The sequence below is a fragment of the Notothenia rossii genome, assembly GCF_949606895.1.
Source record: "Notothenia rossii genome assembly, chromosome: 3".
Lineage (NCBI taxonomy): Eukaryota > Metazoa > Chordata > Actinopteri > Perciformes > Nototheniidae > Notothenia > Notothenia rossii.
The window spans coordinates 5,099,224-5,114,882 of NC_136901.1; the positions used below are offsets into that span (position 1 = coordinate 5,099,224).

The window sequence follows — 15,659 nt, forward strand, 5'->3', positions numbered from 1 at the left end:
GCATTCCTCCGAGCGCGCTCACACACACACACACATTAACATTCACTCTAAGGGGGGGTCGGTTACACTCTCTCCCAGTTCAATATTTGATTTCAGCTGCAAACATGTCTGAGATTTGCAGTGTCTGGTGGGTAAAATGTGCTCTTGGCAATACTAGTGTACTAATACTATTACAAGTAAAAGTACTTCATACTTAGGTAAACATATGAAAGATTTAGCATCAAATGACACGCCCCTATCCTGCCGAATGGCTGGTTTCAGAATGTCTTTCATACTATTGGATTATTTGTTATTAATGCATCCATGTGTGCAGGACAGAATACTCCATGGGTCATTGGCTTCGTTAGCAAACTTGTAGACTTGCTAGCATTCATAAGTAATGCAACCATGACGTTAGAGCTGTTCATATTTATGACTGAGACTGTAGGGGTAGAATATTGAACCCCACATTACGTTGTTTTTGTAATCTGAACATCCAAAGTGAATGAAATGAAAGAAGTGGAGGAAAGGGTTCAATAATTGCATTTGAGTAGAACAAATTCCCTCAAATTGTTTTTAAATACAGCATTTGAGTGTTAAGTGAAGTGACTTTCCCCCGACCCTTAAGATTTATGGCCCCGTGTAGTGTTTCTGTGTGTGTGTGTGTCACTACAGCAATAACTTATGTGGTGAACACCAGAAACATGATCCTGTCTGCACTTTCATTGTTTTTCTGTTTAGTTACTCTGGAAATTGCTTGATAAAAGCCAGACTAGAAGACACACCTCAGGAAAGCTTTAGACACACACACGCCGTTTAAATTCCTGAATAATCCAACGCAAAGCTGAAGGGCGGAGAGGAGTTAACTTGTGTAAATACTTTAGTGTATATTATCCCTTACACTTCACAGTAGCTGCACATACCTTGCAGCCACCGTGGAGCATTGTGGGTAAAGTGTGAGTAGCTAGCACCTGCAGGAGCACCTGTGGAGGGAGAAGAAATGAGTGTGAGGTGTTAGAAAGCACAGCGCCGTGTCACAGGAGTTAATGAAATGAGCCTGCTGGCGATGAGTGACTCAGACACATGGACAGCCTCCATCACAGGGTGTTGAAATCACACTCATTGGGTGATTCGGGGTCAGTGTTGGAAGACGTCCATCATGACACGCCACTGTAAGGAAGGCTGCGGTAGCGAAACAGCTGCTAGCTTCCTGTCAGAGCCGACCTGCGAGCATGGGGAAAAGGGTCATGCTGTGAATTTACAACGGAAAAAACATGGTTGTTGAACCAACCTGTGGTAGTGGAGGGGAAACAAGTACAATAACCATTATTTTGCCATTAAAAGTTAACAAATTCTAGATCGTTCACATCAACAGTTTTAAGAGTTTTCCTGGGAGACAGGAGCACATTTTGGTGTAAATTCCTTGGATGTACTATAAGGAGTGGATGTTCTTACCAGGACGTCATCCATTGGTTTGTGGACTAAAGGATTGAAGCCTCGACTTTTGCCTTTTTGTTTGCATCTTGGTTTTTGAGAACCAGATTTGACACAAGAGGGTGGAATAAAGTACAACCGAACATTGAAGAAGATATATTCAGGCAACCAAAATGTTACAATTAAAGAGGCCCTATTCTGCCGTTTGGGATTTCCCTGTAGTGTGTTCAATAGGTTTCTGTGCATGAAAAAACATTTGAGTCTCTCCGTCAGGCAGCAATTGTTGGGTCTGTTTTATAAACTCATCCATTTCGAGTATTTCTTGAGGAGGAAAACAGTGAAGAGGGGAACATTCAGCAAAGTGCTGCATTTACCCAGCGAGAGACAGGCAGCAGCGATGGAGGCTGTAAACATCAGCGTTGATTACAATGAAGACGGGAAAACGTGTCGCCTCTGGTAGACTCTGGGGAGAACACGCTGCTTACTTCTCTCGGCGCGCTGCTACATTTTTCTGTCTGAACTTTTTTTATGTGGAGCAACCCTCGAGCCGTAGGAGGGTAACGCCACGAAATGTGCAATCTCCGAAAACAGCAGCAGTATACAGGGATGGCAAACAACAAATTACCTTTACGTACAGCAGTGAGTCAATCAAGGACACAATGGTTCCCACATTAGCAACTGATCCATAACAGGCAGAGGAAAGAAAACTGGGTCAAATGGACCCTGAGAGAGAACGAGTGCAAGTTAGAAAAAGCCACAGCGCGAACCAATCGACACTAGATCTCTATTTCTTTCATCTGCACACGTGAGGAAGAGAGATGGAGGAAGAGAGATGGAGGAAGAGAGATGGAGTTGGATGGAGAATCGGTTGATAAAGAGGTGTAACAAATAACGCAGGAGAGCAACTGAGGTTTCAGCTCATCTGCATTTTAAATGAAGAAAGTGAGGAGATTTTTGACAAAGTGACAAATATAATAAGCAGAGAATAAATCCCATAAGACTAACAAGGGAACGGGTGACACAGTATTAAAGACAGGAGGAGGAGGAGATGGAGATATGGCCGCGGCCTAATGTTGAATTATAAAACATGTATTCTGCTAGAAGTTTTTTTTTCTGATGTTTGCAAGCGTCGAAAAAGCTGATTGATGGCTTGCCCAGAGACGGAGAAGAAAAAAACAAATTGGCCCAGATTTGTCACGAGGATCTCTGATCAGCAGCATCACAGATCCCGAGGAAAGAAATCCACAGCGAGAAAAAAAACGCCCAGTCGACGCTATACCTCCACAATTAAAACGATTTGTGTGATACCAGCAGGAACAAGTTAGACAAAATTCAGAAACGTAGCTCCGGGGGTAGAAGGGAACCTAGTGTGAACCCCCCTATAGGCTAATGGTTCAGTCTGTATTGATAGATTAATGAGGAACTACGGGGGTGGATTTGTATTCTAACTTTTTGATGACTAATTTAGGAGATCAGAAAATATCAGCTAAACCTTGAAGGAATAGAAGTACTGAATTGTACCTCTTTAATAAATTATATGAGCAAAGAAACTTGTAAACGGAATCTGAAATAACACGAATAAACTAAGTGTTTACTTGCCAACCATGAGACCTCAGAAATCGGGAGCATTTCAAAACCACCGCGGGGGGTGCTAGTGGATATGGATATGTGTGGGCTGGACCTAAGGGTAGAGTTGTCAATTGTTGTTCTGTTTTCTGTGACTGACTATCTTCCTCACCCTCTCAGACTTTCAGTTGCACGCGCTGCTAAAGAGACGTGCTACCATGGAAACCAAACAATGGTGTAGCTGTATTAAAGTCCGAGTGGAAACAGTCCTGAGTAAATCTGATTTTGTCAAAAATCGGGAGAAATGCGGGAGAAATATGACCCCGGGAGGAAACCGGGAGAGGGCAGTGAAATCCGGAGTCTATACTAACGTTAGAAAGCTAGCTCAGAGATATCATTACATTATAAGTAAACAGTTTATATTTTGTTGTTTTATGAGCCGTATAAGCTCAACCTGTTTTCCACAATGTGACCGTTTGATGCCTTTGCTTGCAGTGCGCTCGATTAAAAAAAGCCTTGTTTTGGAAAGAAATTCAATGCTTTTTGCTGCGAAAAATTCGTTTTCTCAGTGAAAGTCTTCATGATCGAACAAGGGTTTAGAAAAGTAATATATGAATGAGAACACACCGGAAACTTCAGTAATGTTTGTGTTATTCCTAAGTTTTGCACTGCATCATTTCATTTGCTTCTTGTTATAATAAGAAAAACACCATAAACATCAGAACATATAAAACAATATACAAAATGAATACATCTTACAAATCTATTTATTTAAAATAAAAAACATGATTCATCATACTCATTGCAGTCAAATGAGAAAATGAAAGGACACTGGGGAAACCTTGCAGTGGCATGTTCAGCGGTGTGTATCGATGCTACCTGTGTGCGTGTGTGTGTTATTCACCTGTGTAAATGTGTGTGTGTTAATTATGTTAAAACCAATTTGAACACTGCAACAGAGAGGCACACACACACATAGATCTGTTTATGTTATTGGAAGTTTCTGAAGTAACTGTTGTCATCAATCAAGACCTCTCAAAAGGGTCTCAGCTTGACCCCTTGTTGTCCCTAACTGAAGAACATATTGCTATCACTTTAATTGTAGGATGCTATGCTATGAATAACACTTTTGAGTATCATAAGGGGAGATATTTATGGATTTGGGCATCTTGTCCTGATTGGATACAATTCTGCATTCAGCCAATTTCAGAGCGATGGTTGGAATATGTAACGTCCAATCAGAAAACACCCTCGTAATAAACTTTGACTTAGGGTAGAATATGTTATGAAGAGTACATCTTAATACGAGCTGTGACCTGACTACAGCCTGATATTGCTCATTCAGTTGCTTAAAATACCTTTTAAACTATTTAAAAACACCAAACAGAGCTCAGTGATGAGGGACAGCCTGGCTCATCTTGTTACTTAGGCCGTTTGGACCCCGCTGGGTGTTGGACACTTTGTGTGTGTGTTGTCGCTGGATTTGTGAGTGTGTGTTCACACAGCAGTCAACATGATACAACAATTCATCCGTTTGCTGTAAAAACACCTCAGAGACTCAACAGATGCTCATTGATGTTGGGAACAGCTGATCAGATGCTTTTGTTTTGGCTGCTAAGTGCAAAGGAAAAACTTTACAATCAAAGAGACGAAACCTCTCAGATTATTTTCTGGAAATGTTTCGAGATAGTTAGCAATTTGTTGAGCTCTAAGGCTTGAAAAAGTTGGGGACTGGTAGCCTAGCTTAACTAAAATGAAAACAGGGGGATGTATTAAAATGTTAACTGCTCTTTGAACTCATTCAAGTCATGTGATGTTTATAAAATAGTGGAACATTTTGGGAAATTAGCTTATCTGCGTTTATTGTTAGTCTAGTTAGCATAAAGACTGGACGCAGTATTTCAATACCAACCTAGTTAACACATTGTATTTTTCTAACATGCCAAAACATTTGTCCTTGATTGACAGTTTAACCATTATCCAGGCCAAGACATATTTATAGCTGCATTTTTAGAAGCTTTGACATAGCTAGGCTAGCTGTTTCCACCCGCTCTCTGTCTTTATGCTAACCACACCTGGAGTCTCACTCTGTATGCACAGGCATGACATCGATCTTCGTATTGAAGCAAATAAACAGCTTCTCCAAAAATGTTTAACTATTCCTTTAAAGAGCCGAAGTGACACTTAGGAACATGCATGGTTTTCCTGTGTAAAAAAAGGAAGTAATATACTCATGTTGCTCACAGCTGGAAGACATGAGTCCAGATAAGTGACGGCTAGGTTGAGAGATCTGCAGACTTTCATGTCACTAACATGTAACCCAGGAAAAGGCTTGTGTTGACACCACTCTGTCGTTATAAAACAGTACATGCGACTCTTTGTCTCACGGCACTCGCACAAACACACACGAGACTCTGATAAAAACAGCAGGATACATTTCTGAATATCTATAAAAGAAGAGTGCTTGCTGTCGCCACTGTGAGCGGCAGTTCAAGTGTTGACCCGGCGAGCGCACCTCCGATAATTTCAAATATTGGCACCACGTACAGTATATCTCACACACAAACACACTAACTGCATATCTCCTCGTAAAGCTTAAAAATGTCTTTTTAAAATCTCGTAATTTTCAAAAAACTAGAGTAGAGAATAAAAGTAAATCTTATCCTTTTTTGTTAAGGTAGGAATACTCTGGGGTGGTGGCTGTAGTGCAATACCTCTCATGTGGGAGACATGTTGGCGTTTACTCCGTGACAGCAATAAGGCTCAGGCTGCATAAACCACCAGTCTCTGCAAATACAAAATAACTTTGTGACTAAACAAGGAAACAACTTCCATGAGCCCAAAGAGAAAATGTCTGTGCTTCCTCCAAAACAGAAACTTCAACAGGGAACAAAGACAGGTTGTTCTTGGCATTGGAAGAAGAAGAAATAGTCCAGCATGTGCGCTTCATTTGTTATCCCTAGAGGCAGGTTTAGTGGTCCTTTATTCCCAAGTGGCAGTGTTACCTCAAAAAAAGTTTCTTGTAGTGCTATGGTCTTAACAGGGAGCAAATATCTCGGTGAAAAAAAATCACTGGAAGCGCCACAGATTTAAACGGATCTTCACAGAAATCGAAGTTCCATTGCTGTTTGTAAAAAAAATCCCCCTGCTCCTCCACTGCAGAGCTGAAGAAACACCTCCTAGAGTCAGCTTTTTTTTTTACTCCCAACGTCCGTCGCTTGGAAACAACTTGGTGTCCCAGAAATCGTCTTTGGGCGTGTGTCTGGTGTGTGTGACGGGTGTTTTCCTGTGAGCGCTGCAGTGTGTGGGTGCGGGGGAAACTGTGTGTCAGTCCATCTCCAGGTCCATCAGCTTGTTGCGTGAGCGAGGAGTGTGCATGGTGTTACGGCAACAGCAGTGGGCGCAAACCAGTCCGAAGACCAGAGAGAAGAGGCCCACACCTGGAGACACAGCACACGGTTACACATGGGGGGTGTTAGCAACTATACTGCTATTAATACAACTCAAACACACACCAAACATGGGGCCAGTCTGTCTTTACCACTGTAGTAAATGTATCATTAAGTCTCATTTAAGTATATTAACTTCTTCTCTGGTTTTATTCTCCCGCAGTTTGAATGTACCGGTCCTAATGTAAACTAGGGCTGTCATTCCCAGGCTTCATCACACCTTTAATACTTAAGACTGGCAACCTTCTGGTCTCTTGCACTCGACCATTGTCAGGTAAATTATCATACGGATGTTACCTGTCTTATGTCCTGTTTGTAATCTGTATAAATGACATTGTCAGGGTCTAAATTGAGTTATTGGCCCCATAAAGTACCACCACATGATTTTCTGATGTCTCACTAATTATTGATGTTTGCAGGACTTGGACACAGTAAGAGTGTGACTAGAATCAATATTTCAGCTCACAGCACTATGAATAAATCAACTCCTGACACAACGGATGCCTCTAAACTAAGCCTGAACAGCAACTAAGGATGTCCCCAGCCCTTTTACAAGCCCAGTGCTAATTAAACCATCTTTTATAGATTGGTTTTGGCTATAATTAAGATGAAATACACTCAGATTCTTGTCTTATTTGTGCACTGGCTTTGGCAGCTGTCAGTGTCCTAAATAAAACGAGCCCTGCACCGTCAGCTAGACGTCAAGTCAGGGAGACAAGTGGCCAAAAAAAATCATTTTCAGTGACATTTTGCAGCTTTTCTTTGATAAAAACGGCACATAAACCTTGATTTTTTTACCCCCTGATTTAAGTTAAATCATATAAAGCAATATCTTAATAAACAAAAGTGTTAAGCTGACACATGAAAGTATACTTTACCTATTGAGGCGGATACTCCATATAAGAGAGGTAACTGTAGGGATTCCCACACTGCAGAAGGAGAGTGACACGTGTTCAATACGAGCAAATAATATATAAAATCTGACAGTGTGATCACTCGTGGATTAAACTTGTGAAAATGAATCCGTTATCTCACCAGCGAATTTGACTGTGATGAAGATTCGGGACGAGGTCAGCTCTCCGGCTTGAGTCCAGGACCCTGTGGAGGCGGAGAGGTACCAGGGAGTGGCCACGCAGTGATACTCCCCACTGTCACTGAAAACACACACACACACACACACACACACACACACACACACACACACAGTTAGTATTCAATTAACAAGACTTTATTGTCCATGTACTTCACTACAAGTCAAAATGTACTTTAGGAACTCATTCTCCAGAAAAAAGTTACATTTTGAGTTACTTGTACTTGGATTATGAACTCTGTTACCCACAATGCCCCTCCTCACCTGTCCTGAGTGCCGTGGATGTTCAGCAGGTAGGTGTGTGTGTCTGTGCGCTCGATGGAGATGTCGCTGGAGGAGTTTCGGTCGTCTTTCCTCACCACGCCGAAGCGGTCCACGCTGGCAATCTGATTGGTCGTCTGTCCGCCGCGCAGCCGCGTGAAAAACCAACGCACCTCGTACGCCAGGTCATCTAAAAGAATAAATAAATTCAAGAACATGTTAAAGGAACAGCTGGGATCAAGGCGAGGCAGATGTACTCGGATGTGTTGCTACAAACTGCTAAATGTTGTTAAAGAGGCAACTTAAGACCCACTTTTGAATTGAATTGTAATCCAAGTGTTTCATACAGTCCTTTCTGGTCAGAAGCACATTGTGTTACATTTACTTATATTAAATGATTTGGATCAAATGTTGCATTGGTGCTGTGATAAAACCTCAAGTATTAACAGTGTTACTCTACACCAGTGGTTCTCAACTGGTGGGTCGAGTGGGTCGCGGATGTGTGAGTGAAGAAAAAAAAAATTGGAATTCTTTTTTTTTTTTTTCGGGGGGGAAAGTCAAACTTTTATTTTGTTGCCGGAAGTCCCCACGGAGAATAACTTTGCGGTAGAACTCTTCTTTATACATCCGTGGGTACAACTTCAGATAAAAATGAACACATAATGAAATATGACCCCCGGTTTGATGATTGACAGGTCACAGAACAATGGGAGCTATCTACCCTTACCCACAATTTAAAGTAAGTCACACAGACCATCTCGTCTTTATTCTTCTCGCAGCAAGATGTCAGAACAAAGTGAAAAACAAACAATGGCATAACATATTATTAATATGTCGGGTAGTAATAGATGTATTTATTTTCTTCTCAGAGTGTACCAGAATGCATAGTTTATGTTAGTATTTCTAAAAATCTCCTTGGGTTGGGTTTTCAGCGTGTGTTCCTTTTTATATAGTTCAGCTTTGATTCCATCATCTCATAAACCTTTTTAAAAAGCATACTTTAGTTCTGTGAAGGGATATAAGGGATATATGCACTGTACTTCACTTTCATTAATATTGTATGCTGAAAAGCGTATATATTACAGCATGTTTTTTTGTTGCATAGATTTGAGTGCTTCAAAATGTTGGGTGGCGATTTATTGACCAAGTAAAAAGTGGGTCCCGAGGACTGACCAGCTGAGAACCACCGCTCTACACATTACAATAAGAAGACCGAGGGAAACAGAGCGGTTCAAAGCTGTGCAAATGTTCCTCTAATGACGACACGATAACTCCATTATCACCACATCTGTAACATGCCGCTGCCTCCCACCAAGGAGATAGAAGAAAAGACGGACAACGCGAGAGAGAGAAATGAGGATAGTGATGACAAAAGAAAGAAAACAGGGACAAGAGAGAATTTGTGATAATAGATGTAATCTTAGGAGAGGGGGCGAGCGAGCTAATTATTTCCAAGAGCAAGACGTAGAGAGAGAGAGAGAGACAGGCAGCGGAGAGACAGACAGAGAAGCACAAACTAGTCATTAGTGTGTCAGCGAGAGAGGGACCATTATCACTACACCTACACACACACTCACACACTCTCACACTCTCTCACAGCCCCATGCAGCCTGAGTCATCCTCCGTTGTTTAGGAGACAAACAGAAGACACAGAGGAGAAAATAAAAGAACAAAAACATGCAGGAAAAGACAAATGATGATTAAAAAAACACAATTATGGCAGAAAAAGAGGGAGACGGAGGAGAGAATAATGAAGAGGAAGACTCGTCCTCTGCAGAGGAATGAATCACATCTCAATTTCTCTCTCCCTCTCTGTAATGGCTTTAATATTGAAGTGCTACATCATTAAAACTCTGTAGTACTACGAGCAGCAGTAATAACCTGGCTCTGGTTCAGATTCTCGATACCGATCAGAACTGGAAACTGTGTCAAGTGCACGTGACGCTTTATGGCCACAAGAGGACAACATCTAGATTTGATCAATACATATATCACTCATTGCTGCTGAAGGAATCCAATCAGGAATGAGCCTCCTGTTATCCTCAGATTTACTTTACACCCTTCACCTACTTTACAGCTCCATCCCACAGGCAATAAATACGACTGTTAAACGCCTGAACTGCTGAAACAACATCCATAACATTCTGCTTGCTTATTTTTTTTAAACTATTCCTTTCTTTTTGCAGTTACTTTTAATATTTAATATTTACTTGCACTATATTTTTCTGTTTTTCTGTAATATTGTGTTGCACTGTTGGAGATCCCTGTCCATCCATCCATCCATCTTCTCCCGCTTATCCGTGGTCGGGTCGCGGAGGTAGCAGTTCCAGCAGAGAGCCCCAAACGTTCCTTTCCCTGGCCACATCAACCAGCTCTGACTGGGGGGTCCCAAGGCCCAGGCCAGAGAAGAGATATAATCCCTCCACCTGGTCCTAGGTCTACCCCTTGGTCTCTTCCCAGCTGGACGTGCCTGGAACACCTCCCTAGGGAGGCGCCCAGGTGGCATCCTAACTAGGTGCCCGAACCACCTCAACTGGCTCCTTTCGACGTGAAGGAGGAGCGGTTCAACTCCGAGTCCCTCCTGGATGACTGAACTTCTCACCTTATCCCTAAGGGAGACACCAGCCACCCTGCGGAGAAAACCCATCTCGGCCGCTTGTACCCGCGATCTCGTTCTTTCGGTCATGACGGAATCCCTGTGACTTAAGAATGTCATCGACATAACTACTCTGTAGATTTGGTTGTATGGCTAATAAAGAACCTTTACCCTCTGGGGTCAATTTGACCCGGGTAGTTGAAAACTCAAGACAACGATCATATTCCACATTTTAACCAACATGTATGTCTCTGGTGCTTGAGGCATCTTAGTTGACTACCTGAATAACCTTTTAAATAAAATATTACCCAAACCGTCCCCCCCACAGACCCCTTTATACATCCAGAAATCCTATTATGTGACTATGGAAACATATATAAATCACCATAAAATCTCACTGACTGAAATCAAATGTTAAAGTTAGATCTTTTTGATGTCGTTAAAGAACCAATAACTAAAGCAGAGGGTAGTTTTGCTTTGCAATGATATATTTGCATGTAATAGTCACCTCAATATCATCCCACACAATCAACACAAATATGTGTAAAATATTGACATTGTTATACGGGTTATACTACTGTATATACTATGCGTACAAAGTGCGTACAGGACATTTCAAAAAGATCTTCATGTTCATTTTATGTTTACCCGTTAGTCCGCACTAAATTAGGAAAAGTCATGAAATACTAAGTAAAACAAATAATGTGACATTTTAAGTTAAACATTGAATGGGGTCCAACTGACCCCAAGGATAGCAGGAGGGTTAAATATGTTTTTCATAATATTAACTGCGGCATTGAATTATACTATTGAGGTAATATGTTGAAGAATATATTTGTATTGATATATTTTGATATAATCACGCCTTATTTGGCAGGGTTTCAAACTAATAAATATGCTGTAACTAAGAAAATGTCATTTTAAAAGGCAAATCAATAAGATTTAATAGTTGATTTGTTATTATACCGAATATATTTTGTTTTTTTTTACCTTAAAGAGGACATATTATGCTCATTTTCAGGTTTATATTTGTATGTTGTGCCTTTAATGTGACATGTTTCCATGCTTTAATGCACAACAAACCCCCCAAAAAATCACTCAATCCTAAAATGTGAGCAGTTTCAGCTTTCATTTCTAACGTGTTTTTGTGCGGGATTCTCTGCAACATTTCCCTTCAAAACCTAAGATGTATTGTCATTACAATATGCATTTACTCGTAGGTAGAAATAACAAGCGGCACATTTAAATACATTTACTGATGACAGGACGTCTATGCAAACTATTTTAATCCCTTATATAATCTCCTGACTATATTCTTATATAATCACGTCATTTAAACACTGCCTGTGTGTTTCTCCGATAACTCCGGGTTAGCGGCTGACATCGCGGCTAATGATCAAAGGCGCATTTTGCATAATTCTGCAGGACTGATGCACCAAGTCGGCTTGTTTCGGAGACGACACCCTAACTCCAGGAACGGGAGCTATAATTAGAAAAGCCTCCTCTTCCTCAGTTAGCCTTCGTCCTCTACTTTCTTTGTTCTCCGCACGCAGAGGGACGAGGATTTGAGAATACCAAGTGGACGAGGAGATTATTGTGTTTATCTCGTAGCCAAACATCAGCAGGAGGCCCTCAGTGATATGATGGAGCTGCGTCTTTGGGGAGCGTGTAGTATCAGCAGAGACCCCCCCCCCCCCCCCCCCCCCCGGGTATCTGGTCCCACCAGTACAGCTGTTCCCCCCCCCCCCAAACACACACACACACCTCCCTACATGAACTCCTGACCTCTCAAACACACTTGATACGACACAGTGTGAACGGTCTTACTGCACAGCTACAGAGAGAACAACAGAGGTGGAGAAGTACTTTGATTTGTACTTGAGTAAAAGTAGAAGTACTCAGATCTTGTACTTGAGTAAAAGTAGAAGTACTCAGATCTTGTTCTTGAGTAAAAGTAGAAGTACCCAGATCTTGTACTTGAGTAAAAGTAGAAGTACCCAGATCTTGTTCTTGAGTAAAAGTAGAAGTACTCAGATCTTGTTCTTGAGTAAAAGTAGAAGTACCCAGATCTTGTACTTGAGTAAAAGTAGAAGTACCCAGATCTTGTACTTGAGTAGAAGTACCCAGATCTTTTACTTGAGTAGAAGTAGAAGTACTCAGATCTTGTACTTGAGTAAAAGTAGAAGTACTCAGATCTTGTACTTGAGTAAAAGTAGAAGTACTCAGATCTTGTACTTGAGTAAAAGTAGAAGTACCCAGATCTTGTACTTGAGTAAAAGTAGAAGTACCCAGATCTTGTACTTGAGTAGAAGTACCCAGATCTTTTACTTGAGTAGAAGTAGAAGTACTCAGATCTTGTACTTGAGTAAAAGTAGAAGTACTCAGATCTTGTACTTGAGTAAAAGTAGAAGTACTCAGATCTTGTACTTGAGTAAAAGTAGAAGTACCCAGATCTTGTACTTGAGTAGAAGTACCCAGATCTTGTACTTGAGTAAAAGTAGAAGTACCCAGATCTTGTACTTGAGTAAAAGTAGAAGTACCCAGATCTTGTACTTGAGTAAAAGTAGAAGTACTCAGATCTTGTACTTGAGTACCAGAGTGTAGGAATACCCTGTTACAAGTATTGCAAGCATGTATGTGCGTACTTCACATCCCAGGTTGTTTCCAGGGTCAGAATAAAACCTGCAGAAGCAGATTTGAGTTTTAACTCTCCTCATATCTGGAATAAACGTTGTGCTTCACCAGAGACCATTGTTTTAATACTTCTGCTCCTCCTGCAGCGTAAACGGTTTTCACAATGTCTATTTAAACTACCGTCCTCTTTCTTCTTGTTCTTGTGTTAATGCTATCAAACCACCAACAAACCAACCAACAATCTGACTAAAGAAACTAAAACTGATTGAATTTTAGACGTTTTTTTCACTTATACAACTCGGGTAGTTTCGTTTTTAAGTGACCAACATAGGATTGAACAAAGCATCTGTTTCAGAGAGTGTTCAGTGAGCAGGAGGAAGGAGGTGTGGAGGTTGGAGGAGGAACTTCTAATAGAATATCTGGCTCCTGTCTGGGATAATAAAACTAAAATGGCTGTCTGTGGAAATGAAGACGGTCTGATTGGATTTCTCTGGATTAATCCCTCGAGAGGGGTCCAACACACACACACACACACACACACACACACACACACACACACACACACACACACACACACACACACACACACACACACACACACACACACACACACACACACACACACACACACACACACACACACACACACACACACACACACACACACACACACACACACACACACACACACACACACACACACACACACACACACACACACACACACACACACACACACACACACACACACACACACACACACACACACACACACACACACACACACACACACACACACACACACACACACACACACACACACACACACACACACACACACACACACACACACACACACACACACACACACACACACAAAAAAAAGACTGACAATTACCAGCAGTGCTTCTAATGAAACAGTGTGTGTGTTCTCTGCTCCATAAAGCAGGACAGCTCTGGTAGAGAGGAATACTAAACACTATAAAAACAACATTTAGCCAAACACAAACTGAGGAAAGTTCCCCTCTACTCGCTGCAAGACCTCCAGTTACTGAACGCTGATTTTATTTGATATTTGGTTCTTTTTACGCTTTCTGATTACATGACATGAATATATGACTTGCACTAAAGCGGGTTTCATTAGGGCCGACACGTATACTTCTACATTGTAGCAGCGAAGATTTGATGATTAGCATGTTGCAGGAATAAGCAACGATTGCATCAAATGTTGTTTCAGTCTCGTGGGATACATGGACTTCGTATATCAATCACAAACTATCCTTTGACACTCGTGGGGTTTCTCCTGCTAAACGTCCCCATTGACTTCCAACCAAACGGTCGTAGTTCTGATAAAAAACGTTGGTCTGATCGCTCTGAAATCTGCCGTTTGAGAGGATTCCTCTGGAGCCGTTTAACTTCCTGTTTAACTGGAGAGCTAATGGAGCGAGAACGATCTGCTGTTAGCACTATCCGCTCAACATTTCCAATTTGTGTTTATCCTCTCCTGCGCTCTCTTCCACTCCTGCTTTTATTCCCCTCTTCCATCTCTCTTTATGTTTGGATAGCCACCATTTGCTCCGGTTTTTACTTCGGTGTAAATGTCAGGGGTGAAATAGGGTTTGTTTTTTTCAGGCTTCTGCTGAACAGGATGTTTCTGCAGTCATGTGGAGGACACACTGAAGGAATAAGTCTCATGAAACATTTATGTGAATTTCTTTTGACGTCTCAGTATTTGAAAGTCAGAAATAACAGTTGTGTTTTTACACTACAACTTAAATAATAGCTTGATTTGATGAGTTGTATCACCTGCATTTAGCATTCCTGCTAGTGAGAGCATGGCACTGAGACATAATTAGCATACAAGCTAACAGGAAGTTTGCACCAATATGGGTTTTTGGAGTCACATTTTATTCCTTAAAAGCTGCTTGTGGACACTTCTGGCTCCAATTTGAGCATTTAAAAAAAATAAAAATAGCTTTCCCAGAAACAGTTAATGGAGTGGGCATCATTCAGTCTTTCCGTCTCACCACTTCATGTCCTCAACTATCCGTCCTCTTTTCACTCCTTTCTCTTCACCAGCTCTTCACCACTTCCTCTCCTCTCTTTAGGAAACTTTGCATGCTGTTCTCGAGCCGCTCTCCCTCCATTTCCCATTCAACCTCTTCCCCTCTAACAATCTCTGTTCACTCTCTCCCTCCTATTCACTCCCACCTTCTCCTGCCTCTCTCCCATCTCACCGCCTATTCTTCCTCTACCTCGTTCTGTCTCCGCGGCCGGCTAACGGAGCGTGAGATTGGCTAATTAACGGCTGCCTGTCGGCCCTGCAAAGACAGCTGGGTAATTTGGTGAGAGTGGAGAAGAGGGAGGGAGGAAGCGAGGAGAGAAGGATGTATCATTAAGCTTACCACACAGAGTTGTTTTTAAAAATATGCATCACGTTACCAGGTGCAAAAATCCTGTTTGCATTTAAAAGACAGACCTAGAGTTTAATAACCTGCGTGGATATTATTTGATTTATTCCCAATGCAGATATACTGGAAGTAAGAAAGCATGAGTGAGTGTCACGCTCTGTCAAAAATGTCAGCTAATGGGCTTTTGAGCATCACATTAACTTGTTTAAAACCTCTAATATAATTCATATTTGAACCAT

The 15,659-nt window shown here is 41.5% G+C and overlaps 1 protein-coding gene across 1 annotated transcript in view; it reads right to left on the reverse strand.

Annotated features, from left to right (window-relative positions):
• Positions 1 to 3,728: 3,728 nt before the first annotated feature.
• The window catches only part of ptgfrnb (prostaglandin F2 receptor inhibitor b), a 52,556-nt gene continuing 40,625 nt past the window's right edge, over positions 3,729 to 15,659 (reverse strand). The window contains exons 12-15 of the mRNA XM_079673274.1: positions 7,783 to 7,969; positions 7,464 to 7,582; positions 7,307 to 7,357; positions 3,729 to 6,419 (exon numbers count right to left, since the gene is read on the reverse strand). Of these exons, the coding sequence (XP_079529400.1) occupies positions 6,307 to 6,419; positions 7,307 to 7,357; positions 7,464 to 7,582; positions 7,783 to 7,969 (470 nt within the window). The 3' untranslated portion in view covers positions 3,729 to 6,306. The remainder of the gene's footprint in view (positions 6,420 to 7,306; positions 7,358 to 7,463; positions 7,583 to 7,782; positions 7,970 to 15,659) is intronic.